The sequence below is a fragment of the Falco cherrug genome, chromosome 19 (genome assembly GCF_023634085.1).
Source record: "Falco cherrug isolate bFalChe1 chromosome 19, bFalChe1.pri, whole genome shotgun sequence".
Taxonomy (NCBI): Eukaryota; Metazoa; Chordata; class Aves; order Falconiformes; family Falconidae; genus Falco; species Falco cherrug.
In genome coordinates, this window is record NC_073715.1 from 5,069,516 (window position 1) to 5,085,401 (window position 15,886).

Genomic DNA, 15,886 nt, shown 5'->3' on the forward strand with positions numbered 1-15,886 from the left:
CCCGGCACCGGTGTCCTTGCCCCGGCACCGGTGTCCTTGCCCCGGCACCGGTGTCCTTGCCCCGGCACCGGTGTCCTTGCCCCGGCACCGGTGTCCTTGCCCCGGCACCGGTGTCCTTGCCCCGGCACCGGTGTCCTTGCCCCGGCACCGGTGTCCTTGCCCCGGCACCGGTGTCCTTGCCCCGGCACCGGTGTCCTTGCCCCGGCACCGGTGTCCTTGCCCCGGCACCGGTGTCCTTGCCCCGGCACCGGTGTCCTACCCTTGTGGTTCTTGGAGCCACGGGGGGGGGGGCTGAAACCCCTAAGTTGGGGACCCCAGACCCTTCCCCCCTCCCTGTGGGGACCCCTGTGGCACCCAGGTGGCTGGGGGAGAAGCCACAGGAGGACTTGAGGAAAGGAGGGGGTGGCTTTCCATTCTTGGGGGGCGGGGGGGGGGTCCTCTGTCTTGGGGAGGGGGCTGGGGCTCGTGGGCCCCTGTGGTGGGGGGCTCCGAAGCCGGGGGTGTGATGTGAGGCCTGGGGTGTGTTCAGATGGCAGGGGGGGGTTCCCTCCCACGGGGACTCCCTCCCACGGGGACTCCCCACAATAAAGCGATGGAGGTGGGTGCGGAGTGTCCCCGTGTCCTGGGGGGGGGTGGGGGGGTGGAAGAGCTGAAGGATGGAGCGGCCAGTGCTGCCCTTTAGGGGGGGGGTGGGCGGGGGCTTGGGGCTGGCTTGGGGGGGGTATTTGGGGTTGCCCTAGGGGGGCTCAGAGCTACCCTGGGGGATCTTTGGTGCTGCCCTTGGGGGGGGGGGGGGGGGAGTGGGACAGACGACAGATGACTCGGAGCTGCCCTTGGGGGGTCTTTGGGGTTGCCCTTGGAATGAGGGGGCTCAGGGCTGTCTTGGGGGGTCTTTGGGGGGGGTCTCAGAGCTGCCCTTGGAGGATCTTTGCGGCAGGGGGGGGACACACACGACTCGGAGCTACCCTGGGGGATCTTTGGGGGGGGGGGGCTGTCTCCGAGCTGCCTTTGGGGGGGGGGGGGACACACACGACCCAGAGCTGCCCTTGGGGGGATCTTTGGGGGGGTTGACACACACGACTCAGAGCTGCCCTTGGGGGATCTTTGCGGGGGGGGGGGACACGACTCAGAACTACCCTGGGGGATCTTTGGGGGGGGGTTGTCTCAGAGCTGCCCTTGGGGGATCTTTGCGGGGGGGGGGGACACAACTCAGAACTACCCTGGGGGATCTTTGGGGGGGGGGTGTCTCAGAGCTGCCCTTGGGGGATCTTTGGGGGGGGGGGGGGGGGGGGCTCAGGGCTGCCCTATGGTGATGACCACCCCCCCGGGGAGGAGGTGACCCCTCTGCTCCCAAACTGCTGCCGCTGGGACCCCCCCACCCCCCTTTGGGGGTCGCTCCCTTCCTTCTGCCCTTTGCACGAGCCCCCGGGGCTCGGGGTTTGGCGGGGGGGGGAGGCGGGGGGGGGGGGGGCGCTCACCCCGGGACTGCGGGGTCCTGCTCCCCCGGTGCCGTACCCCCGTGGCCGGGGGGGTGGGGGGCGCCGCGTCTCTTCCGGGCAGCCCCGGGGATGGCGGCGGCGGCACCGGGACCTCCCCCCCCGACACCCCGCTACGGGGGTACGGCACCGGGAGGGGGGGCACCGCGCCCCTCGGGCAGCCCCGGGGATGGCGATGGCGGGAGGCCCCGGGGAAGGGATGCGGCGGCGGCGGCAGCACCGGGACTCCCCCCCCCCATCCCCCGCCGCCCCCGGGCGCGGATTGGCGGCGGCGGGGGCGCAGGGCGGAGCCGGCCCGGTGGAGCCATGACATCACCGCCGCCGCCGCCGGGCCAGCCCCGGCCCCAGCCCCGCTCCCCGTCCCGCTCCCGGTGCCGGTCCCGGCCATGCCGCCCCGCGCCGCCGCCCCGCCGTAGCCCCCGGTGAGTCCGGCCGTGCCGCGGCGGGAGGGGCGGGCGGGGAGCACCGGGGGCGGGCGGGGGGGGTGGGGGTGGGGAGGGTCTTCCCGGGGAAGCCGGGCCGCAGCTCGGGGACCCCGTCGAGGAGGAGGTGGGGGGTCCCCGCTGCTGCCGGGCACCGCGACGTGCGGCGGGGAGTGGGGGTGGGGGGAGCCCGGCCGGTCCGTGTGTGTCGCTCCCCCGCCCCCAGCCCCGGTATGGCCCCGGTGCCGCTCCCGGTATGGCCCCGGTGCCCCCCGGTATAGCCCCGGTGCCCCCCGGTTGTGTCCCCTCCATGTCCCCACTGTCCCCGCGCTGTTGTCCCCAGGACATCCCATGTGTCCCCAGCGCATCCCGCTGTGTCCCCGCTGTCCCCAGTACATCCCAGCTGTCTCCTGCCTGGGCTGTCCCCAACCGTGTCCTGCCTGTCCCTGGTGTCCCCTCCACTGTCCTCCATCCCACCCACCGGTCCCCACTGTCCCCAGTACATCCCAGTTGTCCCCAGTGTATCTCTGCTGTCCCCACTGCATCCTGGCTGTCCCCAGTGTCCCCACTGCATCCTGGCTGTCCCTGGCTTGTCCCTGCTGAGTCCCAGCTGTCCTCGATGTGTCCCTGCTACCCCCAAGGCTGTGTCTCTAGCACATCCCGCCTGTCCCCAGGGTGTCCTTGCTGTCCCCCTGCATCCCGGCTGTCCCCGAGAGCATCCTTGCTGTCCCTGGGCTGTCCCCAAGAGCATCCTCGCTGTCCCTGGGCTGTCCCCACTGCCCCCAGCGCGTGCTGCCTGCCCCAAGAGCAGCCCTGCAGGGTTGGGGACACTTGGGGCTGTCACCCCCATGTCCCCAAGCTCGGGGTGGGGACCCTGGCGTGGGGCAGGCCAAGGCCGGCTCATTGTGGGACCGTGGCCGGGGTGGGGGGGGACCGTTCCCTGCCGCGCTGGCACGTCCACAGCCACACGCTTTGGGCACGTGCCGTGTCCCCACGGGGCCTGGGGCAGCGGGTGCAAGTGACCGAGGGGGGGGGGGGGGGAACAACACCAGGGAGGGGGACACGAGCTCTAGGGTGGCCTTGGCTCCGCTGCAGCTGTGTCCCCCTCCCCACAGGGACCTTTGGGGCATGTGCCGCGTCCCCACGGGGCCTGGGGCAGTGGGTGCAAGTGACGGGGCGGGGGGTGGGGTGGGGACACAAGCTCTGGGGTGGCCTTGGCTCTGCTGCAGCTGTGTCCCCCTCCCCACAGGGACCCTCGCGTTGCCCCTGTGGGGCCCCGGGCTGGGGGAGGGGACGGCTGCGCCGTCCATCTGTCAGGGCCCCCCCTCACTGTCCCCCGCCGGGGGGGCTTGGGGGGGCTGTGGGCTGCTCTTCCCCTCCAGACGGAGCCTCACTTCCCCCCGTGACGCAGCCGGAGCCACTGGCCCCACGGCCGCTTCCTGCACGGGGGGCAGCGCCGGGGGGGCCCACGGGCCCCACGGGGACCCTCCTGCCTTTGCTGCCAGCCCCGGGGCGGGGGGGGGGCTGCAGGGGGCTGGGGACAGCACGCACGAGGGCCGGCCACGTGTGCCAGCGGTGCTGGCCGTGGGGCTAGTGGGGTGCTGGGGTATGTGGCCAAGGTCACAGCACCCGTCGGGTTGGGGACGGCTGGCTGGGGGCTTGGTGGGGAGGTGGGGGGCAGCCCACAGCCCCCCTCGGTGCTGCCGCGGTGCTGAGCAGGGCTGTAGGCCCCGGGGCTCCGGTTATTTTTGCCGCTCTCGTTGCGTTGGGTGGGAGAAGGCGGCAGAGTTTGCTCCGGGGCCGTCCGGTGGTCCCCAGCCCTCCCACCCCACGGCGCAGCCGTGTGGGGTCCCTGGAGGGGACGGGGCTGTTGTTTCCAGTGACCCCCCCCACGGCCTCCCTGCCTCCATCACCCCCAGACCCCCGTGTTGTCCCCTCCGGGGTGCCGGACCCCCTGGCAGGGGTGCTGGGCAGGTCTGGGTGAGCCAGGGCCACGTGGCCCCACGTGGACCCCAACCCCTCGTGGGGTGCAGGATGGGGACCGCGGCCTGTGGCCTCGGCGCGGCTCCGTGCCTGGAGCCCCGGGGGGGCTCCCCGAAGGGTGCCCGAGCTCCGGGGGGTCCCTTTCCAAAGGGTGCTGGGTGCCCCCAGGGGGGTCCCTCTCCGTGGGGTGCCCCGGTGCCACGTGGGGATGCCCGCTGCTTCCTCTGCCGGGATGCCCGGTGTCCCGCTGCCGGCTCTCCCGGGGGTCCCCGGTGCCCCGGACCCCCCTTCGCTCCGTGCCGGCTTCCCGGTGCTGCTTGCCCGGGGTTGGCGCTGGCGGAGCCGCGCACCGGGGGCGGTGGCGGCCCCGGCTCCTCCCCGGTGGCGGCGGGAAGGCGGAGCCGGGCCGCCGCCGCCTCCCAACAATAGCGCGGCCGGGCCGGGCCGGGATGAAGCCGCCGCCGCCGCCGGGACCGGCCCCGGGGCCGCTCTGAACGGGGACGGGCGACGCCACCGGGAGCCCTGGGCGTGAGTGCGCGGGGTCGGTGCGCGGGGCCGGCCCCGGTTCCGGTGCGCACGGGGCGACCGGTGCGGGGAGGCACCGGCACCGGTGGCGGGGGGAGCCCCGGGGGAAGCGGGGGGTGCGGCACCGGGGAAGCGCTGGGGGGGCCTGTCTACACCCCGGGGGTGCTGTGCGCCGGGTGCTGTGCGTCCCGGTGCCCCGGGGCTGGGGGTGCTGTGCATCCCGGGGCTGAGGCCGGTACGTGGGGATTTGTACGGTCCGGTGCCCCGGTGCTCGTGCCAGGGGTGCTGGGCATCCCGGTGCCCCAGTGTTGGTGCTGGGGGTCCCAATACTCTGCTGCTGGGGATGCGGTGTATCCCAGTGCTCACGGGTTGGTGCCAGGGGTGCTGGGCCTACTGGTGCCCCGGTGCTGGGGGTGCTGGGCATCCCGGTGCCCCAGTGCTGGGGGTGCTGTGGGTCCCAATACTCTGCTGCTGGGGATGCGGTGTATCCCAGTGCCCAGGGGTGCTGTGCATACTGGTGCCTCAGTGCTGCGGGTGCTGGGCATCCCGGTGCCCTGCTGCTGGGGGTGCTGGGCATCCCAGTGTCCCAGTGTTGGTGCTGGGGGTGCTGTGGGTCCCAATACTCTGGTGCTGGGGATGCGGTATATCCCAGTGCCCAGGGCTGCTGTGCATACTGGTGCCCCAGTGCTGGGGGTGCTGGGCATCCCGGTGCCCCAGTGCTGGGGGTGCTGTGGGTCCCAATACTCTGGTGCTGGGGATGCGGTATATCCCAGTGCCCAGGGCTGCTGTGCATACTGGTGCCCCAGTGCTGGGGGTGCTGGGCATCCCGGTGCCCCAGTGCTGGGGGTGCTGTGGGTCCCAATACTCTGGTGCTGGGGATGTGGTGTATCCCAGTGCCCAGGGCTGCTGTGCATACTGGTGCCCCAGTGCTGGGGGTGCTGGGCATCCCGGTGCCCCAGTGCTGGGGGTGCTGTGGGTCCCAATACTCTGGTGCTGGGGATGTGGTGTATCCCAGTGCCCACGGGTGCTGTGCATACTGGTGCCCCAGTGCTGGGGGTGCTGGGCATCCCGGTGCCCCAGTGCTGGGGGTGCTGTGGGTCCCAATACTCTGGTGCTGGGGATGTGGTGTATCCCAGTGCCCACGGGTGCTGTGCATACTGGTGCCCCAGTGCTGGGGGTGCTGGGCATCCCATTGCCCTGCTGCTGGGGGTGCTGTGCCTGCCAGTGCCCCGGTGCTGGGGGTGCTGGGCTCCCCCCACCCCCCGCGAAGGGACAGGGGTGGCTGGGCTGCACGAGGGGTCCCTGGGGCTCCGGGTACCAGCGGGGTTGGGGACCTCGGGGCTCCCCTGAGGCTCCATCCCCCTTCTCAGCCCCGTTCTCCCCAACAGGTGACACCGCGTCAGGCCGGGGCTGGGGGCGTCCTGCAGGAGGTACGAGGGAACAGGGGGGCCAGGGGCCAGGGGCCAGTGGGGACCCCGGCCTGACGTGTGTCCCCCCGCAGCCAGCGATGTCGGAGAGCGTGGCCGAGGTGCCGGGAGATGGGAGCCCCGCGGTGCTGGGCGAGACGGGCACCAGCCACGAGCTGCTGCAGCGGCTGCGGGAGCTGGAGGTACGATGTGGGCCAGGAGTCGTGGCCACCGAGAGCCAGGGCCACCGGGCAGCCGTGGCTGGTGCCACTGGGCCACTGTGGCCACCAGAAACTAGAGCCACCAGGCAGCCGTGGCCATTGCCTTCAGGCAGCTGTGGCCACTGCCATGGGGTACCTGTGGCTACTGCCACCATGCAGCCGTGGCCACTGTGAGTCTGTGGCCAGCGTCACCGTGCAGCAATGGCCACCGTGAATCTGTGGCTGGTGCCACCAGGAAACCGTGGCCGCTGTGAGTCTGTGGCTGGTGCCACCAGCCTTCAGGTGGCTGTGGCCACCGCCACCGTGCAGCCGTGGCCACTGTGAATCTGTGGCCGGTGTCACCGTGCAGCCGTGGCCACCGTGAATCTGTGGCTGGTGTCACCAGCCAGCTGTGGCCATTGCCTTCAGGCACCTTGTGGCCACTGCCACTTTGTAGCCGTGGCCACCGTGAATCTGTGGCCGGTGTCACCATGCAGCCATGGCCACTGTGAGTCTGTGGCTGGTGCCACCAGGAAACTGTGGCTACTGTGAGTCTGTGGCTGGTGCCACCAGCCAGCTGTGGCTATTGCCTTTAGGTGGCTGTGGCCACCACCACCGTGCAGCCGTGGCCACCGTGAATCTGTGGCCGGTGTCACCGTGCAGCCATGGCCACTGTGAATCTGTGGCTGGTGCCACCAGGAAACTGTGGCCACTGTGAGTCTGTGGCTGTGGCCACCAGGAAACTGTGGCCACTGTGAGTCTGTGGCTGGTGCCACCAGGCAGCCGCGGCCATTGCCACCGTGCAGCCGGTGCTGCGGAGCTGCAGCCCAGACGCCACGGTGAAGGGCAGCACCTTCCTGCTTTCCATGGCCCTTGTGTGCCACCGCTCCTGGGGCAACCCTGTCCCTCCGTGAGTGGCCACCAGGCAGAGGAGGGGTCCTCTTGGTGCCATGGCGGGGGGGTGTCCACGTGCCAGGGCCCCCCAACCACATCCCCCCTCTGTTCCCAGGCGGAGAACTCAGCCCTGGCCCAGGCCAATGAGAACCAGCGGGAGACCTACGAGCGCTGCCTGGACGAGGTAGTGGGGGGGCAGGGGGGACACGGGACACGTGTGCACACGCGTGTGCCAGGGCACGAGGCTGCCTGTGCCCTCGCACCCCCCCAAGCCCCTCCCCCCCTTCTCCTCCCCAGGTTGCCAACCATGTGGTGCAGGCGCTGCTCAACCAGAAGGTGGGTGTTGGGGGGGCTGGGGGAGCGCTGGGCGGTTGGGGGGAGGGGGGGGGGTCCTGGCTGATGCCCGCCCCCCCCCATCCCGCTGCGGCCAGGACCTGCGCGAGGAGTGCATCAAGCTGAAGAAACGGGTCTTCGACCTGGAGCGCCAGAACCAGGCGCTGAGCGACCTCTTCCAGCAGAAGCTGCAGCTCTCGGCCGGATCCTTACCCCAGGTGCAGCATCCCAGTGCCCCGCTGTCTGGTGGGGGGGTGTGTGTCATGGGCCAGACCTCCCCCCTCCCCCCCCCAAAGCTTAACCTGGCGTCTCCCCCCTTCTCCAGCTGCCGCTGCACCCGGTGCCGGTGCCCCCCGACGCCCCAGCCAGCCCCCCGCTGGGCTCTGCCGAGCAGCCGCCCCCCCCGCTGCCCCCCAGCTGCTGCATCCCGCTGCCAGAGGTGGGTACTGGTGTCCCCCCCACCCCCCTCCTCCGTCCCTGGATCCCCCTCTCTGGGCTGTGGCATCCCCCTCCCCATACTCGTGCCATCACCTTTCCCAAGCGGGTGGTGTCCCCAAGCCTGTGGTACCCCCCTTGCCGGGCCCGTGGCGTCCCCTCCTCTGTCCCCATCCCCGCCCCCCGCCCCAGGTCCGTTGTGCCCCCCACCCTGAGCCCCCTACCATCGCCCTTTCCAAGCCTGTCTGCCCACGGTGTCCCTGTCCCTGAGGTGCCCACCTCTCCGTGACGGTGGCCTTGACCTCTCAGAGCCCCTCTCCCCCAACCCCTCTGCCCCCAGCATCCTCCTCCCCAAGTCCATTGTGTCCCCAGCCCTGTCCCCCCCCTCCCCTCTTGGTGTCCCCAGGGTACCCCCAGCCCCAGCACGGTGCCGTGGGGCTCAGCCCGTGGGGTGACGGTGCCTGGACCCCACAGGTGCTCCCAGCGGTGCCATCGGGCAGCCCCGGGCTCAGCCCCGGCGCCCCCCCCCCTGGACGCCCTCTCCCCTTTCTTCAAGAAAAAAGCCCAAATCCTGGAGGTTCTGCGCAAGCTGGAGGAGACGGACCCGCTGCTGGGACCCCCCCCAGCCTCCCCCGGCTCCCCCGAGCCCTGCGCTGCCCCAGGCTGGCCCCCCTGCCCGCTGCGGGCACCGGGGGCTGCCGGGGGGTGGCGGGGGGCTGAGGGCAGCCCCTGTTCCTCGCCGGAGGAGGCTGCACCGCCGCGGGGGGCCCTGCTCAGCGCCTTGGCCGAGCGGCTGCTGCGGGGTGACGGGGGGGGGTGCTGCCGGCGCAATGGCGAAGCTCCAGGGGGACCCCCCCGGCAGCGGCACGGGGAGCACCCTGCGTTCCTGGGGCTCTACCCCCCAGGTGAGGAGAGCCCCGAGGGGGGCTTCGCCCCGCTCTCCCCTGGCGGGGGGGGCAACCCTTTGCCCTCCCCTCCCAAGGTGCTCAAGCTGCCTCCCCCCCCCGGGGGGCTGCGCCTCAGCCCCCAGCTCGCCCACCCCTCCAAGATCCCGTGCCGCAGCGGCAACCCCGAGGCTTCGCCGGCGCTCAGCCGCCGGCCTTCCCCTGATGCCCCCCTGGAGCCCAGCTCCCCCGAGCCCCCCGCCTTCCCCCCTCCTTGCACCTACGAGGCGGCCGAGCAGCCCCCCAGGCCGCCAGGACCCCCGGCCGGTGGGGAGCGGGCAGCCGCCTCCCCCCCTAGCACCCGCCGTGGCACAGGGGGCTCAGCCCCCTCTCGCCGCCCCGGCAAGAAGCCCTCCGAGCCGGGCTACTTGCCCTTCAAGGAGCGCCTGGCTGCCCTGGGCAAGCTGCGGGGGGCTGAGGGCCGTGAGACCCCCGGGCCGGGCCGGCCCGAGCGGGGCCACGGCGCTGAGCTGCGCCCCCCACCCCGGGGGGGGTTGGGGGGCAGCCTGAAGCACCCCGAGCCGGCGCATGGCGGGGAGCCCCTGGCCCGGTGCTACTCTTCAGGCTCCATGGGCGAGCCCGGGAAGGTGGGGGGCAAGGGGCGCCCCGCCGGTGGCAGGACCCCCCCGCGGGCTCCCCCGGCGCCCCCTGCCAAGGCCACCCGCAGCCCCCACGGCAGCCCCACCAAGCTGCCCACCAAGGCGGGCACCGGCAAAAGCGGGACGCCGCGGGGCGAGGAGCCGCCCGGTGCCAAGGCGGTGGGGGTCCCCCACAAAACGCCGCCGGCTCCTGAACCCCCCCCCGCTACGGGACCACCGGCGGGGGCCACCGGGCACTCGGCCATCGAGGAGAAGGTGATGAAGGGCATCGAGGAGAACGTGCTGCGGCTGCAGGGGCAGGAGCGGGCGCCGGCGGGCGAAGCCAAGGGGAAGGCGGCCGGTGGCTTGGCCAGTTGGTTCGGGCTCCGGCGCAGCAAGTTACCGGCTCTGAACCGTCGCGGTGACGGGGGTCGGGGTCGGGAATGGGCCGGGACACCGGCTCCCCTCCGACGGGAGGTCAAATTGGCCGCTCGGAAGTTGGAAGCCGAAAGCCTCAACATCTCGAAGCTGATGGAGAAGGCGGAAGATCTGCGGAAGGTGCTGCGGGAGGAGCACGCCTTCCTGCAAGGGCTGGCGCTGGAGAAGGGGCGCCCGCGTGGACCCCCCCCCCCGCGGCCCCGGCCACCTCCCGGTGATGTACCAGGAGGTGACGGCCGAGACCTTCATGCAGCAGCTGCTTGACAGGTCAGTGGACCCCCCCCCCGCCCCCCCATCCCCCAAAACCAACCCTGGGTCCCCTTTATGGGGGAGGGTGGTAGGTGCCCCCCCCCCCCCCCTGACGCCGCGTTGCCCCCAGGGTGGACGGGAAGGACGTGCCCTACGAGAGCCGCCTGGAGCATAAGCGGGAGCTGTGTGACCTCCGGCGGGTCCCCCCCGACGCCAAAGACCCCCGGCTCTGCCGCTCGCCCCGCAACGGCATCGTGGGGCATCTGCGGGAGCCCCCCGATAAGGTCAGGACGCCCCTTTTCACCGCCACTGGCTCCGAGCCCCACGCCGGGGGGTGTGTGTGTGGGGGGGGATTGGGTGGCCGCTCACCCTCTGACCCCCCACCCTCCCCCCACCAGGTGCCAGATGTGGGGCTCCGGGATGAGCTGCCATCAGACGAGAGCTTGTCCGAGTCGGGGACATCGCAGCACTTTGCCGGTAAGGGGGTGTCGGGGGGGGGGGTGTCAGGGGGGGAATATGGTGGAGATGGGGGCACCGGGGTGGCCCCCCTCTCCCGGCACTGACGCCTCTCCTTGTGCTGGCAGCCTGCGGGTCACTGACGCGAACGCTGGACAGTGGGATCGGGACCTTCCCGCCCCCTGACTACGGGGGGGTCCCCGCCAAGAGCACCCCCAAACCACGGGGCCGTCCCGAGCCGCTAGCCGGTGCCATGCCGGCACGGCCGCCGGTCATCACCAAAGTGCCGCGCAAGGCCCGGACGCTGGAGCGAGAGGTGCCCAGCGCAGAGGAGCTGCTGGTGGCCGGCAAACACCGGAGCACCCCGGCGTGCCACCCCCCGCCCCCCCCCCGGCCCGCATGGCCACTGCACTGGTCCCCAAGGTCAGTGACCCATCGTGCGGGGGGCACGCGGAGCCCCCGCTGATGGTGCTGGGTGTGCACCGATGCTCGTGCAAGGTGCAACGCGGGGGCTCAGCACCCTGGCGGGGAGATGGGGGTCATGGGTGGGGGGGCTGCAGGTCAGCACTGACACCCCCCCCGCCCCATTTTCCCCCGCAGATGCTGGCGATGATGGTGGGAAGCCGCGGCGTGTCCAGCAGAGCAAGAACTGGACCTTCCCCAACGCCAAAGCCTGCGGTGCTGCCGACCCCTTCCTCTGCCCCCCCGGGGGGCTGGAGGGGCTGCACCGCCCCGCACTGGTAAGGGGGGCTGGGGTGGGGTGGGGGGGCTGTGGGACCACCCCACCAGCCCCGGGGTGTAATTAGTGTTGGTGGGGAGCCGGGGCGGGGGGCACAGCAAGGTCCCCCCTCACCACGCTGTCCCCCCCCAGGCGCCCGTGTGCAGCCCGGCAGGGCGTCGAGGGGCGTCCCCAGAGGCCCCCCCCCCCACTGCCCCCCGCCCTGAGCGCCAGCAGCAGCCGGACCCCCAGCGCCTCGGACATGGGGGACGAGGGCAGCACGGAGGCGCGGTCGCGGGATGGGGGGCACGGCCCCCCAGGGCTGGAGCACTCCGAGTCCCTCAGCGACTCGCTCTACGACAGCCTCTCCTCCTGCGGCAGCCAGGGCTGAGCCCCCCCGGCTGTGCCCTCCTACGTCTTCCGCCCCCCCCCCCCCCCCATCCCCCTGCTCCCTGCTCCCAGTCTGGGGGTGCTACCCGGGGTTGGGGGGGATCCCAGTGCCCTGTGTCCGTCCCCCCCGCCCCGTGTCCAGCTCTCTCTGATGGTGCTATCGCAGTGTACAGCCCCCGCCGCCGGGTTTTTATTTCAATAAAGCCACCCTCCCCCCGTTTATTTATATATGTTGTTGTGCAGCCGCTGTCATCTCTGCGTCGGCCGCATCCTGCCCGCGGGAGGGAGGGAGGGAGGGAGGGAGGGGGCTGAGAGGTTCAAGTCTGAGCGTTTTATTGAATCGTCCCGGTGTACAAAGAGAGGCGACGGTGGGATTGGGAGAGCTCGGAATCAAAACACATCGTCCCCGCGGCCCCACCGGACGGCTCACCCAACAGATCGTTTTCTTTTTCCCGTTGTATTTCTTGGCACTGGTGCTAAAGGAGAGGCTCCTCCGTTGAGTTTGGCTTCAGGGGGGTCCTGCTGCCCCCCCAACCCCAGCCCCGGGCTCGCATGGGGGGGCCCACGGCTGCCCAGGTTGGGGGGATAGCGCCCCAGTTGCCCGGGGAGAAACCCCTGGAGAAAGCTCCCGTGTCGGCGCTAACCCCGAGGGACCACGGGCTCTGGGGGGGGAGCCGGGCCGGAGGGAGGGGGGAGCCAAACTCCAGCAGGATCCGCAAATTGGCCGGTTTCTAATCAAAGAAAAGCTGAACGAGAGGAAAAACCCACAAGGTGCAAAAGCTTCTGGGCTGCTTTTCATCAGCAGCAAAGCGCAACCCCTTTAATGAATCAGAGAAGGGACTGGGGGGACCGGGTGGGGATGGGGACAGGATGGGGACAGCTCCAGCTCGGCCTGGAGCTGCTTCACTTCTTCTCCTTCTTCTTGTTCTGCAAGAGGAGAGGTGGCCGGTCACTGCCGAGTCTGTGGCCCCTGTCCCCCTCCCCCGGCCAGGCTCCCAGGGGCAGGTTTGTCCTCCCCCAGCCACACCCGGGGGACCGTCACCCACCTCGGTCATGCCCAGGATCATGAGGAGCTTCCGGAAGATGTTGACAAAGTCGAGGAAAAGATCAACGCAGTGCCTGTGGGGATGGAGGGATGCGCTCAGGGGGGGCTGTCCCCACTCTATCCCACCCCTCCCCCCATCCCCAGCACCCACCAGATGTAATCCTTGTCCCCGCTCTCCGCCTTCTCGATGATGAGCTGCGTGTCGAAGAGCACGAAGCCGCACATGACCATCAGCCCCAGGTAGAGGTTGGCCTGCGGGAGGGAAGAGGGGGTGTTAGATGGGGACAGTGCCGTGCTGGTGTCACCCACCGGTGTCACCGGTGTCTGTCCGTCCTCCATGGGGTCTTGGCAGACAGGGGGGGGCCTCACCGTGAAGAGCCAAGTGGATCCCATGAAGGTGTTAACCATGGAGGAGAGAAGCATCAGGGTGAGGCCGGAGAGCAGGAAACCTGCGGAGAGCGGGCAGGGAGTGAGGCCTGGCCCTCGCCCCCCATGGGGGTGTCCCCCGCCCCCCCCCCCCCCGAGCTCCCGTGACCCCCCCCTCAGCCCCTCTCACCTCCCAGGTAGAGGAAGCTGCGGCGCTGGGCATACAGGGCGCTCAGCGAGAAGCAGGCGAAGATGGTGGCCGTGCCCAGGAAGGCGGTGGGGATGATGCTAGGAGAGAGGAGAGGGGGTGAAGGGGGCCTGGGGGGCAGTGGGGGGCAACTGGGGGGCGGTGGGAAATGCTCCTACCTGGGGTTGATGGAGATGCACATTTGCAGGAGGGGCCCCAGGTTGATGCCTGGAGGGACAAAGCAGGGTGTCACCGGAGCCATTTCAGAGCCAGTCGGTGCCGTCGGGGCCCTCGTCACCCCCTTCCCGGGGCTCGGGGTCCCACGGGACACCGGAGGGTCCCCAGTGCCCACCTACCCGTCAGGAAGGCGAAGCCAGCCAGCATCCCCAGCCTCTTCTGCTCTGTCTCCCGGCTGTGCGGGGTGGCCGTGAGCCAGACCATCAGCGCCAGGGCACCCAGCCCGGTCAGGAGGCTGAACTGTGGGGCGAGAGGCAGGTGGGGGCCTGGCACCGCCTCACCGGGGCGGCGCGGGCACGGGGTCCACCCGTGACCCCCCAGAGGCTCCTCACCTGGAAGAGGTGGGTCACCACGTTGATGTAGGCCCCCGCGGCCGCAACGAACATGCAGAGGGCAAAGCTGGCATAGACCCTCTTCAGGTGCTCCTGGGTGGAGGCTGAGCTGTGGGCGAAGGGGGGGACGGTGAGGCTGGCAGGAGGGGCTGCTGCAGCCCCCAGAGCCCCCCCCCCCCCCCCCCGAGAGCGTTACTCACATGTGGGAAAACTTGAAGAGGGCATCAAAGTTGATGTTTCGGTCAAAGACGTTCATGGTGCCGGGCTGGGAGTGGGCCCACCGGCCGCTTTGCAGAGGTGCAAGCTGCGGGAAGGGGAAGCGGGTCAAGGCGCTGCAGGAGCCCTCCCGTACTCCCAAAACTCCCACCACGCAGTTGAGGAGCTCAGTGGGAGCCAAGGACCTGCCCGTCCCAGGCAGAGCGAGCGGCAGGAGCTGTAAGCTGCTTGGGATCTGCTGCGCTCTGTGCCAACCGGGCTCCAGAGCCTTTCTTGCCCAGCTGGTGCAAGTGTTGCGGGCTGTTGCGAGACCGGGGTTGTCCCCGGGGACACCCCGACCCCACGGGAGGGCTGCCGGCAGCTGGAAAGCATCTTTGTGCCAGGCTACTATTAGTACCCGTAATGACGTCCCCAGAGGAGGCTCTGGCAGCGTGAGGCTCCCTGCGAAGCCTCCTCCTCTTCCTCGCCCCTTCCTGCTCTGGCCTCTCTGCCACCCCTGGTCCGGCCGGCTCCACCGGTGATTTTTATCCTGGCACCTGCGCGAGCCCAACCAGCCCAGCAAGTGGCACGAGCCGCCTGTCCCCCAGGGGCAGAGGGGATCGACCAAGCTGGAGCAGACACGGCCCGAGGGGCCACAGGCCGTGGGGCTGTCAACCGGCCGCCCCGGAGGAGGGGAGGGCCTGGGGTCTCCTGCCACACCCGCACAGACCCCTGCGCCCACTGCCCTTGTCCAGGGCTGCGCTGGATTCGCCCCAGTGAGAAATCGGTTGTCACTGGGCTGGTGCCACCACACCAGTGGGGACCTGCTGGTGCCAGAAGCAGAGGCCGCTGCCCCACAGCCCTACCGGGGGTTTGCGCAAGGTAATGGGGAAGCTGCCTCTGCGCAGGGTGTGGTGGTGGCAGAGGTGTGTGACAGCCTCCTCCCGCCCCGGCGGGTGGCTGTGACAGCGAGTTTCATCAGGCAGGGCCTGCCCTCCCTGCGGGGACGGCAGGTGGGTCCCAGCTCCTGGGACGGCAGCAGCAGCCGGGTGTCCCGCGCCAGCAGCCCTTCCCGAGGGACTGAGCTGGGGCTGGAGCCGTTTCAGTTTCGCTGGTGACTTCCCCGGGCGGTGGCCCTCGGGTGGCTGCTGGGCGCTGCTGTCAATGGGTAACCGGCACCATCGCTGCTGGGCGACCTTTACCCACCGGTGCCTACAGCCGGCCCCGGTGCTGCCCTGGGCCCACCAGCCACTGCCCTCATCCCCCGGGGGCACCTCCAGGGGCCCCCCACTGGATCCCCCCTGCTGCAGCCCCCGGGAACCAGCCGGAGGCCCCACGGGGAAGCGGACCCGTGTGTACCCCCACCCCGGCAGCGAGGCCCTTGGGACGGGGGGCAGGAGCTGCCCAGGCCAGGCCAGGCCCCCCCGGGGCAAGGCCTGATGGGGGGGGGGGGAAGCAGCCGTCGGGTCCCCCCGGGGTGAAGACTGCTAGGCGGGCAGCGGCCGTTGGCCCCCCCGCCGGGGTGAGGCCTGCGCGGAGGGGGGGGAGCAGCCATCGGGCCCCCCCAGCGGACCTACTCGAGGCGGGGAGCAGCCGTCAGGCCCCCCCGGGGTGAGGCCTGCTCGGGGGGGGGAGGCGCACCCGTCGGGCCCCACCGGGGTAAGGCCTGCTCTGGGGGGGGGGAGGCGCACTCGTCGGGCCCCCCCGGGGTGAGGCCTGCTTGCGGGGGGGAGCAGCCATCGGGCCCCCCCGGGGGTGAGGCCTGCTCGGAGGAAGGGGAGCAGCCTTCCGCCCCCCCCGGGTGAGGCCTGGTGGGGGCTACCCAGGGCTAGAAGCCCCCGCAACGTGGCCCTGGGGGCGGCGGGGACCCCCGAGGCCGGACCGGGCCCCCCCCGCCGCCGCGGTCCCCTCAGCCCTCACCTGCGCGGCGCTCCGCCGTCCGTGCCAGGCCTCGAACGGTCCCCACTCGCGCCACGCCCCCAGCCCTCATTGGCCAGCGCGCCACAATGTCCCGCCCCCCGCCTCATCCTACTGGCCCACCTCCACCTTCCTGAGCC

The 15,886-nt window shown here is 71.3% G+C and overlaps 2 protein-coding genes across 2 annotated transcripts; one reads left to right on the top strand and one right to left on the bottom strand.

Annotated features, from left to right (window-relative positions):
* Nucleotides 1–1,804: 1,804 nt before the first annotated feature.
* On the top strand, nucleotides 1,805–11,656 carry NCKAP5L (NCK associated protein 5 like). The gene is given in 13 exon segments (XM_055697246.1): nucleotides 1,805–1,918; nucleotides 5,815–5,856; nucleotides 5,928–6,035; nucleotides 7,042–7,110; nucleotides 7,224–7,262; nucleotides 7,358–7,477; nucleotides 7,585–7,698; nucleotides 8,101–9,867; nucleotides 9,869–9,921; nucleotides 10,034–10,187; nucleotides 10,302–10,380; nucleotides 10,488–10,782; nucleotides 11,231–11,656. Coding segments are annotated over 11 exon segments (3,030 nt in total). The 5' UTR covers nucleotides 1,805–1,918; nucleotides 5,815–5,856; nucleotides 5,928–5,933; the 3' UTR covers nucleotides 11,469–11,656.
* Nucleotides 11,657–12,248: 592 nt separating this feature from the next.
* Nucleotides 12,249–15,861, bottom strand: TMBIM6 (transmembrane BAX inhibitor motif containing 6). The gene is made up of 10 exons (XM_055697142.1): nucleotides 15,750–15,861; nucleotides 13,835–13,938; nucleotides 13,635–13,743; nucleotides 13,422–13,542; nucleotides 13,245–13,293; nucleotides 13,069–13,166; nucleotides 12,882–12,961; nucleotides 12,664–12,764; nucleotides 12,514–12,586; nucleotides 12,249–12,394 (listed from the first exon to the last, which is right to left on the bottom strand). Exons 2-10 carry the CDS (start codon nucleotides 13,888–13,890, stop codon nucleotides 12,371–12,373), a joined length of 711 nt encoding a protein of 236 aa, XP_055553117.1. The 5' UTR covers nucleotides 13,891–13,938; nucleotides 15,750–15,861; the 3' UTR covers nucleotides 12,249–12,370.
* Nucleotides 15,862–15,886: the final 25 nt, after the last annotated feature.